The sequence below is a fragment of the Anolis sagrei genome, chromosome 1 (assembly GCF_037176765.1).
Source record: "Anolis sagrei isolate rAnoSag1 chromosome 1, rAnoSag1.mat, whole genome shotgun sequence".
NCBI lineage: Eukaryota > Metazoa > Chordata > Lepidosauria > Squamata > Dactyloidae > Anolis > Anolis sagrei.
Window position 1 is genome coordinate 321,580,390 of NC_090021.1, and position 15,989 is coordinate 321,596,378.

Here is a 15,989-nt window from a genome sequence, read left to right on the forward strand (position 1 = left end):
CACTGCCCAGCTAGCAGATTGAAAACAGCTGTCAGTAGATAAATTGGGGAGGTATTTTAATGGCACAATAAAGGAAATACCAGAAAATGCCGGTGATTTTATAAAAAATGGGGAAGTCTGTGAACAGGGCTCTTCGGCATAGAGGATGGAGTGACAGCCCCCAGCCAACCCATGGCTGGACTTGAGCACTACCTCCAAGATGCCAAAGACGGGAAAAGCCTATATATTTCTATCTGTACTGTTGTCTGCCCTGTCAGTATATAATGGCATTGAATGTTTGCCGTATATGTGTGCTGTGATTTGCCCTGAGTGCCCTTCAGCATGAGAAGCGCGGAATATAAATACTGTAAATAAATAAATAATATAATATAATGTATGACTGCCTCACCAGTTTGACCCAGAATGTTGAAAAAGCATAGATCTCTAATTGTAATAACCAAAGTAAGATTTTTGAGAAAAAAGAAAATTGATGAAAAGGGTGATTCCTGAATGCATCCTGTAAGAAGCCTGCAAAGGGTCTCTTAAAAGTTTGAATAAGGAACACTCAATCTTTATTGAAATTCCAAACTGTTCAATATCTATTAACATTCTATTTTTATGTAGTGAGTTTTTCCACATTTAAAGCAACTTAGGCGGGGTATAAATAAAGTTTATTATTATTATTATATTATAACCTAGTTAAACTCATGAATAAATTAATTTAAACAACTTTTACTAATTCAATGATCACAACTACCTATCTGAGGAAAAGTTATATTGCTTTAGGTTTACGTATCTGTGGAAGATCCAGGGTGGGAGAAAGAACTTTTGTCTGTTGGAGGCAAGTGTGAATGTTGCAATTAATCACCTTTAAATTTTGCATTAAGCAAATTTAGTGTAATCATGCTTTTGCTGTGCCAGTACAGTACCTGCTAAAGTTGCACAGTGAATTCAATTTACAAAGGCTCCTTGTTTTTAAGTTCTCCATATGCACAATTGTGGTAAGACATTACATCTGTCGTTAAATATTTCATGAAGCTTTTGTGCAGGCATTGGCTTGTTTTATTAGCCCTGTTTCCTAATGCTCCAAGTACTGAAAATTAGCTAAGACTGCTACCTGAGGCTTTGAATCTTTAAACAGAAGTGTGGTCATGGAAGCACCTCTTACAACATGCCTTGTTAAATGTGTCTGGGCTTCTTAACATAAAAGCTGCACAATTGTACAATTATGGGTTTATTATTTCATATGAAAAGCAATGCAGAACACTGACAGAAGGCTGGATACATTGCTAGGATTCAATGTCATTTAGACATACAACAAACATAGACAAACACAGAGGCAATTTAACATTCCAGATTTCCAGTACATGAGGGTATGCTCGGTTCTGCCACAGGGGGAGCTGCCACTTCACCATCCACTTGTGACACTGGCTTCTTTGATGGAGTATTTCCTCATTCTTCTGCATGCTGCTGGAAGGTTTTATGACATCACAAATTAGTTAAATTAGCCTCCTCACATAAAGCGGTACCTAAATTTCCTACTTGGCAGATGCAACTGTCTTTCGGGATGCACAGGTTAACAGCAAGCTATACTATTAATGATCAGGACCTCACTCTGACCTGGGCTGGCTTCGAACTCACGACCTCTCAGTCAGTAGTGATTTAATGCAGCTGGCTACTAACTAGCTGTGCCACCGCCTGTCCAATATACAGTGTTCCCTCACTTATTGCGGGGGTAAGTTCCAGGACCAGGACCACCCACGATAAGTGAAAAATCACAATGTAGGGACGCTATACTCTATATGTACAGTATAGCTCTGCCCACTCCACTCTCCCCCTCCTCTCTCTCTCTCTTCCTCTCCTCTTTTCCCCTCCCTTCCTCCCTCTCTCCCTCCCTCCCTCCCCCCTCCTTTTGCTGAAGCCACCCTTCTCCCTCCTTCCCCACTGGCATGGGGCTTTCACCAAAGAAGAAGCCCCAGTGGAAGCTGCCTTGGCGGCCCTCTCCAGCCCTCTCCGGGCTCTTTGCCAATCAGATACACACTTGTCTGTGAATAACTCTGCAACTCAAGTCTGTAGCAGCATCTATGTTGGAGAAACAAAACACTTTGATAATGGGTATACACCTCCACCAAATCTGGCCTCCTTAATGAGAGCATTCAACACTCCCCCCACCCCAACTTGGTTGCTTTGCTACATGGGCTATTGCTGCAAGTAATGACAGTGTGAATAAATCGTCAATATTTGCTTGTGATAGTGCTAGCAGTTCTGGAGGGACATGTAATTTTTTGCATCTCATAGACTTAGCATGGGGATTTGGTTAACCAGTTAAAATTCATGAGTAAACCAGTTTTTTTTAACCTGAAAAATTGGGGGGGGGGTTGAAACCCTAACCCCCCCCCCCGGCTACAGGCCTGAGACTAGCCATCCCCTGCCACGTGTTGCTGTGGCCCAGTCTGTGTATATGTGTTTTGTGCAGGGGTGGCTCATCCATTACGAGAAGTAAGCGGTTGCAGAACACTTTTTTTTTGCCAGGGGAGCAGAGGCGCCTCTGTAAATGCCCTCGACTGCCACTTGAGGAGTGCCCCCCCCTCAGCTCACAACAGCCCTAGCAGTCCGGGGGGAGCCTCGGCTTTCTTGCCTCGCTGCCGGGCGATCCTCTTCCCAAAGGGGCCGGGCCCTTGAGCCTTGCCTAGCCCCTCTCGTTCCTGCTCCACCCGGCCACTGGGTGCGCAAGCAGAGCGGCGCTAAATCGGTCTCCGTGTCCAATCCCTTCCCCATGACCGGCTCGTCTTTCCCGATCCCACGACGCTCCACTCGCCTCCTCTCCTCTCCCCAATCTGCGGGTGGGCCAAGGGGCGGAACTGCCGCGCCTGGCCCGCTTCGGGTCTGGAGGCGTGTCTGAAGACCCCAGCGTGCGCACCAAAAGTTGCCTCTTCTCCTGACTTTCTCCTCAGCCATTGGGACCAAGCGAGAGAGAGAGAGAGAGAGAGCCCCTCCGGCCGGAGGTATCTCCCACCTCTGCGCCCTCCTTTGTTTTTGCGCCTACCTTCAGGAAAGGTGGGCATCTCCACCTCTGTCTCTGTCTCTCTTGGTCCCAATGGCTGAGGAAAAAGTCAGGAGAAGAGGTGACTTTTGGTGCACATGCCGGGGTCTTCAGGCACGCCTCCAGACCCAAAGCGGGCCAGGCAAGGGAGCAAGTGTGGCAAGTGCCGTTACTGGGATGTATAGTTCACCTACAATCAAAGAGCATTCTGAACTCCACCAATGATGGAATTGAACCAAATATGGCACACAGAACTCCCACTACAAACAGAAAATATATATCAAAGATTGGGGGGGGGGGCACCAAAATACTGTTTGCTTACCTTTGAAAATTACCTAGGGCCGCCTCTGGTTTTGTCTGTGTATATATGCATATATGTGTGTATATTTGTGTATGTATGTGGTTTTGTGCATAGTTTGTAATGCATTTTTTTGTTTTTTGGCCCTTTAAGTCCCTTCTGTTGTGTTTTTCAGTGTTTTTATGAGTGATGGTCACTCGTTGGCCTGATTGGTGTATAGTGTCCAAATTTGGTGTCAATTTGTCCAGTGGTTTTTGAGTTATGTTAATCCCACAAACGAACATTACATTTTTATTTATATAGAAAATAATACAAACAACTAATAATAAATACTTTGGCCCTGGTTGAGTGAGACTGGATCCACCCTGCCCTATACCCAGAGGTAATTACCCTAGGTAATTTTCAACAGTAAGCAAACAGTATTTTGCGCCCCCCCCCCCCCCAACCAATCACTGATATATATTTTCTGTTCATCGTGGGAGTTCTGTGTGCCATATTTGGTTCAATTCCATCATTGGGGGAGTTCAGAATGCTCTTTGATTGTAGGTGAACTATACATCCCAGTAAGTACATCTCGCATATGTCAAGGTCTATTTTCTGCAAATGCTTACTTCGTGTAATGGGTTGAGCCACCCCTGCCCTATACCCTAGGATTTGATCCCAGATTCTCTTCTTACCCCAGGTTATGTGACAGTGTAGACTCACAGAATCCAGTTCAAATCAGACAACCTGGGATGAGAGCCTGGTCTCCCAGGCAGTGAGGATCCAAGCCAGGCTCTTTCTCCCTCCCCCCTGGGCTCGCCCCTGAAGGCCAGCCTGCTCCCTGCGACACGGGCCTCTCTCCTTGGCGCTGGGTCCGTTTGGTCGGGCGTCGCTCCAGCGAGTGTTTACACGCCCCGAAAAGGCTGCGGGGAGGCGGCGCCCGATCCTTCTCCTCTTTCTCTTTGCCTTCCCTTCCCGACCTTTAAGAGCTTGGAGGCGCTTTGGGAAGCTCTTTGGACCTCCAATGCTTGAAAACCTCCCCATCAGGGCGCAGCCAGGCACTCCTTCCAAGAAGAAGAACTGCAGCTGCTGCAGCGGGGAAGGGGCCCTTTGGGGAAAGAGAAGGGGGGGATGCCCACAGCCATCCCTTAGCCAGGCAGGAGACAAGCAAGCAGCATGCTGAAGCCCTGGCGAGGGCCATCTGGGCTCAGGGCGCTCCGGCTGCTGCTCCTGCCTTGGCTGCTCTGGGCGCCTCCGTCGCGGTCGCACCCGCAGTGCCTGGACTTCAAGCCGCCCTTCAAGCCCTCGCGGCCGCTGGCCTTCTGCGTCCAGTACTCGGACTTCGGCTGCTGCGAGGCGGAGCGCGACGCCGCCCTACTACGCCGCTACTACAGCGTCAGCGCACACCTGGACCAGGGCGCCTACGCCGCTTGCGCCGCCCACCTGCAGAATCTCCTCTGCCAGGTGAGTCCCCACCAAGAGGAGGAGGAGGAGGAGGACACCGCCTTGACCCCTGCTCTGAGCTAGGCTGCCCACTGCAGTGATAGCTAGGAGGAGAGGCCAGTGGAGTGGCAATGAGCCCAAGTTTTCGCTCCAGTAACACATCAGGCACAAATCACCCGCAGGACCTTCTGTTCCAGGTGAGGTCCTCCAAAGGGGAAAGGATCACTAGAAGGTCAGCACTGTGTAGCACAGACCTGAGCAAACTTGGGCCCTCTAGTGATCCTTTCCCCTTTGGAGGACCTCGCCTGGAACAGTTGAGGTCCTCCAACTTTTATCTAAACTGTTCCAGGTGAGGTCCTCCAAAGGGGAAAGGATCACTAGAAGGACAGCACTATGTAACACAGACCTGGGCAAACTTGGGCCCTCTAGTGATCCTTTCCCCTTTGGAGGACCTCACCTTGAACAATTGAGGTCCTCCAACTTTTATCTAAAAGTTGGAGGACCTCAACTGTTCCAGGTAAAGCCCTCCAAAGGGGAAAGGATCACTAGAAGGATTGCACTATGTAACACAGACCTGGACAAACTTGGGTCCTCCAGTTGTTTTGGACTTCAACTTCCACAACGTTAGGAACGGTGGGAGTTGAAGTCCAAAACACCTGGAGGGCCCAAGTTTGCCCAGGCCTGATGTAATACTTTTGTTTTTGCAGGACATCCTGCAACACATTTTGATACATGCAAATGTGAGTGGATCAATAGGTACCACTCCGGCAGGAAAGTAATGGCACGCCTCGCAGTTATGCCAGCCACATGACCTTGGAGGTGTCTACAGACAACGCTGGCTCTTCAGCTTAGAAATGGATTTGATCCCATAATAATAATAATAATAATAATAATAATAATAATAAAACTTTATTTATACCACTACCATCTCCCAAGGGACTCGGTGTGGCTTACATTAGGCCGAACCCACAATGCATCAATGCAAGCAATAACAACCACAATACAAAGCAAAATACAAATACTAATACAAAGCAATTAAAATAAATCTCATACACAAATAGCATAAACATTGAACAATAGCAGAAAACATTTAAAATCCCCAGAGTTGGACGGAGTTGGACAGGACTGGACTTAATGTCAGGGGAAAACCTTTACCTTTACCTTTTTTCAATAAATTAGAGCAGCACTTCTCAACCTGGGGGTTGGGACCCCTGGAGGGGACGCACGGGGGTGTCAGAGGGGTCGCCAAAGGCCATCAGAAAACACAATATTGTCTGTTGGTTATTGGGGTTCTGTGTGGGTATTTTAGCCCAATTCTATCATTGATGGGGTTCAGATCGCTCTTTGATTGGAGATGAACTATAAATCCCAGCAACTACAACTCCCAAAGGTCAAGCTCTAGTTCCCCCAAACTCTACCAGTGTTCATATTTGGGCATATTGAGTATCTTTTCCAAATTTGGTCCAGATCCATCATTGTTTGAGTCCACAGTGCTCTCTGGATGTAGGTGAACTACAACTCTAAAACTCAAGGTCAATGCCCACCAAACCCTTCCTGTATTTTCTGTTGGTCATGGGAGTTCTGTGTGCCAAATTGGTTCAATTCTATCATTGGTGGAGTTCAGAATGCTCTTTGATTGTAGGTGAACTATAAAACCCAGCAACTGCAAATGGCAAAATCAACCCCCCCCCCCCAACCCCACCAGTATTCAAATTTGGGTGTTTCGAGTATTTGTGCTGAATTTGGTCCTGTGAATAAAAATAAATCTTGCATATCAGATATCTTACATGACAATTCATAACAGGGTGTATTTTCATTCACTGGACCAAATTTGGCACAAACACCCAACATACCCAAATTTGAATACTGGTGGGGTTGATTTTGTCATTTGGGAGTTGTAGTTGCTGGGATTTATAGTCAACCTACAATCAAAGAGCATTCTGGACTCCACCAACAATGGAAGTAATCCAAACTTACCACACAGAACTCCCATGACCAACAGAAAATACTGGAAGGGTTTGGTGGGCATTGACCTTGAGTTTTGGAGTTGTGGTTCACCTACATCTAGAGAGTACTTTGAACTCAAACAATGATGGATCTGGACCAATACTCAATATACCCAAATGTGAACACTGCTGGAGTTTGGTGAAAATAGAGCTTGACATTTGGGAGTTGTAATTGCTGGGATTTACAGTTCACCTACATTTAAAGATCATGCTGAATCCCAGCAATGATAGAATTGGGCCAAACTTCCCATACAAAAACCCCATACCTTGAAGGTACTTGCTAGCATGAGCCTCCCTCCAGCCTCACATGCTCTTCCACGCCCGCACTAGCGCACCATGCTGCCATGCACCGAGCATGCCTGCTCTCCCCTCATCACTTGAAATCTCAGAAACAGCCCTTCCAATGGGCTGAGAGGCCAGCCAATCACAGTTGAGGAGGGGTTTTGGTGGGAGGATTCACTGTCTGTTTCCAAAAAGGAAGAGGAGAGGCAGAGAGATCTTCAGCCTTCCTTGCCAAAGGGGTTTCTAAGACCATCAGAAATATATGCTTTCTGATGGTCTTTGGCGACCCCTCTGAAACCCCCTCACGACCCTACCAGGGGTCCCAACCCCCAGGTTGAGAAACATTGTCATAGAGTTTCAATCCATTCAACATATATTGTGGCAGCCACAAAAACGAAGTTTCTGGAATATAGCAACTACTTTCACAGTAAGTTCCACACAATTAAACAGGAAATAACACTTTCAAACCAGGAACAGAATATTTATCAAATTTTGTAACAAAGTGTAATAGGAGGGGTAAAAAAAAAGTCATCATCATCCAATTTCATACCTGCCTCTCTCCATGGGTTGAAGCAGGAAGCATTAGCATAGTAAAATACCATATAACACAAAAACAGAACTTACAAACCACCCTTCAGACCTTCTTTGCCATGTGAGTCCCTCCAAAGGAGAGGTTTTTACTACCCTGGGGTTAATCCACATTGTGATTTGACATAATTTGAACTGTCAGGAGTTTTGGACTTCAGCTCCCTAATTCTTAACAGCTGGTAAACTGGCTGGGATTTCTGGGTTAAATGTGCTGCCTACGCCTTGGTTACACTTTTTTTGTTGTTATATGCCATTGTTTCTGATTCAGGACAACTCTAATGCAAACCTATCTAAGCGTTTTCTTGGCAAGATTTGTCCAGAGGAAGTTTGCTCCTCTTTCCCTCCAAGGCTGAGAGAGTGTGACTTGCTCAAGGTCAGTCAACAGGTTTCCCTTGCTGAGTGAAGATTTGAGTCTTGGTCTCCAGACTCCTTGCCCAATGCTCAACCTATACTGGCTCTCAACACTGCTTTGAAGCAACAATAACTGCAAAAAATCCCTAACTGTTGGATATGATGGCAACTGGATTCAAAAAGTTGTGTCCAGGAAAATCACTATTCCAAAACAACAAGGCACTAGCCTATTTTTTGCAGGCTTGTGCCATTTTTGACAGAGATGGCTAATGCTATATTAATGCCCGCTCATATGCTGATACTCTGAAAAGGACTTTTTCAGAAAGCGAATTAGTTGTGAAAAACTTAGGTAGGCACCTCCCTGTACGCAACTGTTCATAACTGAGGCTACTTTTAGGAACTGTTGGTTTTCTCTTTTGTTATTTGCATCATTGTGTGGGTTATTTAAAAAAAGAAGAAATCCTGTCAAAATTTCATTATTATTTTAAAATCATCAAAATGGCCCAAGATTTTATTTATTTATTTGCTTTCAAACCTAATGAAAAAAGTAACAAGATTCATTCATTCATTCATTCATTCATTCAATTATTTATTTATGTGTCTAAAGCATAAATAAGTATAAAACTGATAAAAATAGAGGGAACAGTAGCGGTTAAATAATTTTTGACCAAAAATGTGCAACAGCTACTGCATTGTCTGTAGCTTTAAACAATTCTTCCTCTCTGCATGAGGCAGGGCATTGTGGACAAGCATACATGTGTTTGTTCTGCTCCACAGTTGCAAAAGGTGGAGTATTCTTTTAGGTAGTTCCAGTTTGCCAGGCTGTGTTTTGATCTGCCCACTCCACTTCTGAGTCTGTTCAGGGACTCCCACATTGCCTATTCTTGGTTTGCCCCTGGAAGAAGACCCTTGTGGGGGCCGTCTAGTAGGGATTTTTTTGGTTTAGCTGCCCAGAGGGATACTCTTGCTGTTGTTGGGGCAACATTAAGAGGAGTTGTGGTTCTCACGAAGCTTTTCCTTGATTTGAGTCTACTGGAAAGAGGCTGGTAGCCATGCAGAGGATGGCTTTCACAGTATTCAATCTTATTTCTCTCAGAGTTAGCAGCAACTTCCCATAACAAATAAGCATTACTCAAGAAAGAATGGCATAAACAGTTATTAAATATATTGTCGAAGGCTTTCATGGCTGGAATCACTAGGTTCTTGTGGGTTTTTTCGGGCTATAGGGCCATGTTCTAGAGGCATTTCTCCTGACGTTTCGCCTGCATCTATGGCAAGCATCCTCAGAGGTAGTGAGGTCACTACCTCTGAGGATGCTTGCCATAGATGCAGGCGAAACGTCAGGAGAAATGCCTCTAGAACATGGCCTTATAGCCCGAAAAAACCCACAAGAACCTAGTTATTAAATAAATTACTAAATAATTATTACATGTTGCTTTCAAGCAACACATTATAAGAAATGTTTTAAGTGCCAGAAGAAATGGGGACTATGTTATCTTCCAGACAATGGATTGTTCCCCCCCATCATCCCTCACCATTAGCTGTACTGGTTAGTGCTAATGAGAAATGTGGTCCATCAGCTGAAGAATGTATAGTTCCAGCAGAAAACCCCCATGACCAACAGAAAAACTGTGTTTTCTGATGGTCTTTGGCAACTCCTTTGACTCCCCGTCAAAACCGCCCCCCAGGGTTCCCGACCCCCAGGTTGAGAAATGCTGGTCTAGGCAGTTTTTGCTGGCTTTTCAAAGTCATCTCAGTCTCTTGTAATATAAAAAGGAGGGAGAAGGGAAAGAAAAAAATGTGGCAACACTTTTAAGACAACCTTGATTTTATTGTTGCATGAGCTCTTGCGGATGTAGTCCTGCTTCTTCAAATGCAGTACTGAGTAGTATTGAGGCCTCAAGTATAAAATACACTTATAGAGTTGTAGGATCAAATGTAATAGAATTCAGAAAGGTGCAACTCATGAACCTTGCCCTAAATTTTGATTCTTGTCTTTGAAATTTTGGGGTGAGGATCATGCGTTCTGGATCCTGAGGCCTTAATACTTCTCAGTACTGCATCTGAAGAAGTAGATCCTGTATCCATGAAAGTTCATGTTAAAATAAAAATCACATAGTCTTAAAGGTGCTGCTACATTTTTTCCTTAACTTCCTCCCTTTCTTTTTTCTTTTTTTGCCAAGTTGAAGATCTCCTTTCCATGTGAAAAAGAGAACAAGTGTTTCATACTAAGTATTGGGCAGGACTAAATCCAAAAGCCAGCAAGAATGGTCTTGTTATCTTTCTTTTTCTCTCCTCCTTTGCCCACCTCCCTTCTTTTCTGTTGAGACTTGAACCCCTCTCTCTGTTATGCACACAGAGGGATGTAATGAGGCAATTTTCACTAGAGTGGGGCAGAGACCAAAATTTGGGAGGCAGAAGGGTTTAGTTATATCACTCACTATAAACGAAGTTTCTGCAGAAAAATATTTTCATAGCTTATGACAGAAAGGCCACACAGTTAATGCATTTTAATTGGAAAGCATGTTGTGAAATGTCCAAGAAAAGCAAATCAGTTAAAAATATAGCATTTTCCACTTAGAACGGTCCACTTAAAGTTCCTTCACCATATTACAGTAGTTTCAAAAGCCAATATTACTAAATTTGCTTTCCTCTGATGAAGCACTGAAAGCACAAGTGAGGGTGAATTTTCTCACGTAGCTATGGAGGCGCAAAAAGTGGGTCTTGCAGCACAAAAAGTGTGCATGCATGGAAAACATGTATGATGTTTTAGTGAGTCATGAAGTGTTAGTGAGTCTTGTTTTGTTTTGTTTTGTTTTTTTGCAAAATTATTCTAAACATTTTTGTATTACTAAATTTTATTTTGAATGGCTCATTTGCACTGGAAATGGAAGAAAAGGTTTGTGGAGGCTGAATCCTTCTTAAAGGTAATATCCCTCTATCGTCGCATACCCTGAACACATAGCTGAATGCATGCACACACACCCATGTAAAATAATACTGATGAAGATCACTGGACCCATTCAATAGATAGCACCAGAAAGCAATGCAGATCAATGAAACTCTGCATAGCATTTGTATATAGTGTTTGAAGTGACCAAACTGTAAGCCGCTATGAGGTCGGGGTGAGAAGAGCAGGGTAAAAATAAAGGAAATAAATAACAATAAATACATGTATGTAAATAAAACTAATTGCTCTGCTACTTGTCTGTCTGTCCACCTACTTACTTACCTATCGGATTACCTACCTGTTATGAAGAGGATGGGTACAAGTAGCCTTGTTTTTCTTATTCTTTTAGCATTTACATGGCTAATTTACATATTTATGTGGTGTTCTTTCTAGGCAGAGAGTGGCCCCAAAGTGTTTGGTGTTGGCCTGTGTGCTTGAGTCCTTTGCGTTTTGCAATATCTTTTAAATGAGGCGTGTATTAATTCTCTGTGTCCACCACAAACATGAATCCTAAGTTTTTAAATTTCACATTTTTATTCAAGCAGCATTGCTTGAAGAACAATAATTGCAAAGCAGAAAACATATACGGCTTTGTGTTATTGAAGACTTTAATGGTCAGAATCACTGGGTTGCTGTGACTTTTTTTGGGCTGTATGGCCATGTTCCAATAACATTCTCTCCTGATGTTATGACTTTTCACATATTCTTTCTCTGACTGCCACCAGAAGAGTACTGATGGCTATTTTGGCAAATGAGAATCAAGCAGGATGAAAAGACTGATCTCAACATGTGTCCAAAGGACCCATCAGTGGCACAGAAGATGAAATGCAGATGGATCTACCCATCGTACATAAACATTGTATTTCAGACGCATGTGGTAAAATTAAAGACCATCAAAATCAATTGTTTCCTGTTTTTCAAAAAGTACTCACAGCAGATTTTTTGCCTACAGGTGCCTATAAGTGTCTGATGAAACAGACCTTGCATCATGTAATAGGAACTGTAGGCACCAGTAGGCAAAGAGCATCAGAGACTGGGCATAAGGGTGTGATAAGGTCATAAATGAAAACTAGTCAACCCTCCACCCTTCCCAGCTAAGAATAGATAGATCAGAGTGTGTTGTTAGTATATTGCTTTCCATGGTGTAAATTTATATTTTTCTACAAGAAACAGGAGGAGTTCATTCCAGGGATGGCAAGGATGGCAAAAGCAACGGAGACTTGTCATAAGATCCCTTGATGAAAACCTAGTCATGGTTTGAGAGCCAATGTGATCTATCTGGCAATGAGAGTTCCATAACTAAGATATCTGTGTATATGCAGCAAACAAATGCCCCAAAAAGAAAATTGAAGAGTATATAGATAAACATTGGAAAGTAAAGATCCAAGAAGCCGACAAATTAATTATGGGACAAGCAATATCAGAGAAAGAGTTTGGAGACATTTTAGATAATTTAAAATCTGGAAAGGCTCCAGGGATGGATGGGCTGGGACCAGAATATTACAAAAAAAAATACAAAATATTATTGATACCTAAATTGAAAGATAGATATAATAGAACAATAAAAGGAGGAAAGATCCTACCATCATGGGAACAATCACTGATCACTTGAGTTTAAAAACCTAACAAAAACTCTACAGATCCTGGATCATATAGACCTATTTTATTAATAAATCAATATGCGAAAATTGTAACTGCCATAATGGCCAAAAGGATGGATTAATGTATACTTACACATATTGATTGATAAATAAAAAAAATAAATACATAAAATCATTATTTGCTCTAAGAATAAAATAAAAAGGGATGCATACAGGATAAAAGAAACACTCAAAATCCAGGAAGCCTTGGGTCAAGGTCCTGTGCTGCATTCCAACAAAGCCAGTTGTTTGTTCTCCGCTTTCCAGAATCTTACAGTCAACATGACCTCTGTTCATGCCAGCAGGGAGTCTTTGAGGGTTGTTATCCAAAACAACTGTTTCTGAGCTCTGATGGATGGCATGCTGCAAGTTGCTTCTACAAAGTGGAGTCCACAACATGTGAGTGTAGAGAAGAGCAAACCACAGACTACCTAGAATCATAGAGTTGCAAGAGACCTCATGGACCATCCAGTTCAACACCCTGCCAAGAAGCAGGAATATTGCATTCAAAGCCCTGCAACATGCACTATGGAGGACCTTCTTATAGCAACACAGAGGCACTCCAAGTGGCCAGCTACTGGTCAAAGGACATTTAGTATAATGGCAAGATTTTAACATTGCTTGTATACCCTCAATTCGCTTGTGACATGATAAATTGACATAACTGTACCCTCAAATTTGCTTCTGACATGATAAATAAATAGGTTGCATGCACTATTACCAAATACGTGAAACTAGCAGCATTTGCAAAATTGTATTTGGCTCTTGATATATGGGTAATAAGAAAAGTTGGAGTGGAATCATGTCTCATAGTGTTAGGAAGTTTAGATTAGCAGAGAGAATGATTAGCAGAGAGAAACTTCTAGGCATCCCGTGTTCCCTCTGTGCTTACAAGGGCCAATTTAAACCCATTAGTTGTATAAAACCCATTAGCTCCGAGTGTAGATAAAGCCTGCCTGAAATGGTTTCTTGGGGATTTTTGGATTGGACATGTAGGCATAGCTATGGCTGTCACCATGATCACCTGCCCATCCAAATTTACCACTGCAACATGGGAAGCAAGTCATGACCATTCATATGTTATTTGCCTTATGCCTCAAAAAACTACATCATCCCCAGCAATGAAATAAGAACAGTGACAGCCTTGTGCTTTCCTCTTTCAACCATTTGTTATGTTTATGTTTCATCTTATGGCAGCTGAATAATTTACTGGGATCTATTAGACAGATTTAGGTCTAGCTTCTCAGGCTCACAGATGGCAATTTTCCTCAAAATAGATTCATTAATCACATTATTTTGACAAGTGTCTCTGTGCATGAATGTGAATACTCCAAATTTCATCTCTTCCTATATGTAGTTAGAGATTATTATATGTCATTGTTTCTTTCCCCAGAATAGAATAAATTGCAGATCACACTGTCGTATCACTTTCACTCTGCGCAGTTGACAGTGGCCTAAAATAACTGTCAAAGGCTAATGTGTTTGCCTTGGTGATACTTCCTGTTGTTGAGTAATGGAATAAGTGAAGTTCCTAAAGAAGTATTTGTGAGTTTACACCAACTTAAGACAAGGGGTGAATGACCCCTTTAGGTAACAGTTCTAAATACACTTTATTGGAGAGTTTATAGAGGGAGTGCTATTGATCACAGTGGAATCTATATTTATATTCTGCCCTATCTCCCCGAAGGAACTCAGGGTGGATTCCAAATATAAAAAGCAAACATTCAATGTCCGAATTCAACAATAATACATCCATAGTAATGAACTTTAGCAACTCAACATATAAACATGAATTATGATTTAACAACTAACATTAAATTAAAAACACAGCCTGCTATATCAGACATAAGATAAAACATCAGACATCTAGAAGACTTGTATGTGTGAATGACCTGTCAAACATCAAGCAAACAACTTCGGCTCATTTGGATGATTGTTTTCTTTTCATTGCTGACTGCTACTTCCCAATAGATGTCAGGTGGTGCGATACCAACTAAATAGTGTAATTTCTCCAGTGGTGTGGGCCGTAGACATTCTGTGATAATGCGGCATGTCTCATTAAGAGCCACATCCACTGTTTTAACGTGGTGAGATGTGTTCCACACTGGGCATGTGTATTCAGCAGCAGAGTAGCAAAGTGCAAGAGCAAATGTCTTCACTGTGTCTAGTTGTGATCCCCAGGTTGTGCCAGTCAGCGTTTGTATGATATTATTTCTAACACCCACTTTTTGTTTGATATTCAAGCAGTGTTTCTTATAAGCCAGAACATGGTCCAGAGTAACTCCCTGGTATTTGGGCATGCTGCAATGCTCCAGTGGATTCCTTCTGAGGTAATCCTCAGAGCTCGAGATGCTTGTCTGTTCTTAAGATGAAAAGCACACATCTACATTTAGATGGATTAGGAATCAGCTGGTTTTCCTTGTAATAGGCAGCAAGAGCATCTAAAGCTTCAGAGAGCTTCTGTTCAGTCATTTCAAAGCTCCCAGCTTGAGTGGTGATGACATGATTGTCAGTATAGATAAAACTGTCCCTTCTGGCAGTGGCTGATAATTTGTGTAAATGTTAAACATTGATGGAGCAAGCACACTCCCATGAAGCAGGCCGTTCTTCTGTTTTCGTCATCTGCTTATCTGGCCCTGGAACTCAACAAAAAAGCTCCTGTTTTGTAGCAGATTTCCTATGAAGCGGGATAATAGCCTTGTTTAAATATCTGAAATGATGTCATCATGGAGATAGCAAGCTTGTTTTCTGTTAGTTTCTGTTAGTTCAAAGACATGGATCAACAGATTCAAACTCCAGGAAAAGAGATTCCACCCAATCATTAGGAAGGACTTCCTGAGAGTAAGAACTGTTCAACAGCGAAGTACAGTGCCTCAGAGTGATTGAGTCTTTTTCTCTGGAGATTTTGAAACAGAGGCTAGATATTATCTAGTAGATAACCATCTGTTAGGATATTTGTATTGTGTCTTTCTGCATGGAAGGAGGCTGGATCTTTGTGGTCTCTCTCAACTCTAAGAATTCAGCATATTCAATTACAGGTGGCTTTTGGCTTTGAGTAATCAAGTGATGGGCATGCATATGAGAATTTGCTGATTCTTAAAACAAACCTATATATTAAGAATAGATCATCTGATGTATTAATGCAACTCAATAGCCACTGTGCCTCTCAATCACAAGATAAAAGCAGGATATAAATAAATATAATGATGACTACAACGACGACAACAACAATAAATTTGTGATATTTCCAAAGCTTGGGATAGGTTTGGATATACTATGTTCTTATTTTATTCTCATGTAAATCAGTCTTTCCCTCATAATGCCTTCTCACAATACCCTAATCAGAACAATTATTTCAGTACTTCAATAAAGTGGCACAACTGTTTTAACTTTTCTGCAATTAGGAGCATGATTATTGTATGCTTCT

At 42.5% G+C, this 15,989-nt stretch overlaps 1 protein-coding gene across 1 annotated transcript in view; it reads left to right on the forward strand.

Moving 5' to 3' along the window:
* The first annotated feature begins 4,175 nt into the window (after nt 1–4,175).
* The window catches only part of HHIPL1 (HHIP like 1), a 39,404-nt gene continuing 27,590 nt past the window's right edge, over nt 4,176–15,989 (forward strand). Inside the window, exon 1 of the mRNA XM_060755673.2 lies at nt 4,176–4,766. Coding sequence (XP_060611656.2) covers nt 4,479–4,766 — 288 coding nt within the window. The 5' untranslated portion in view covers nt 4,176–4,478. The remainder of the gene's footprint in view (nt 4,767–15,989) is intronic.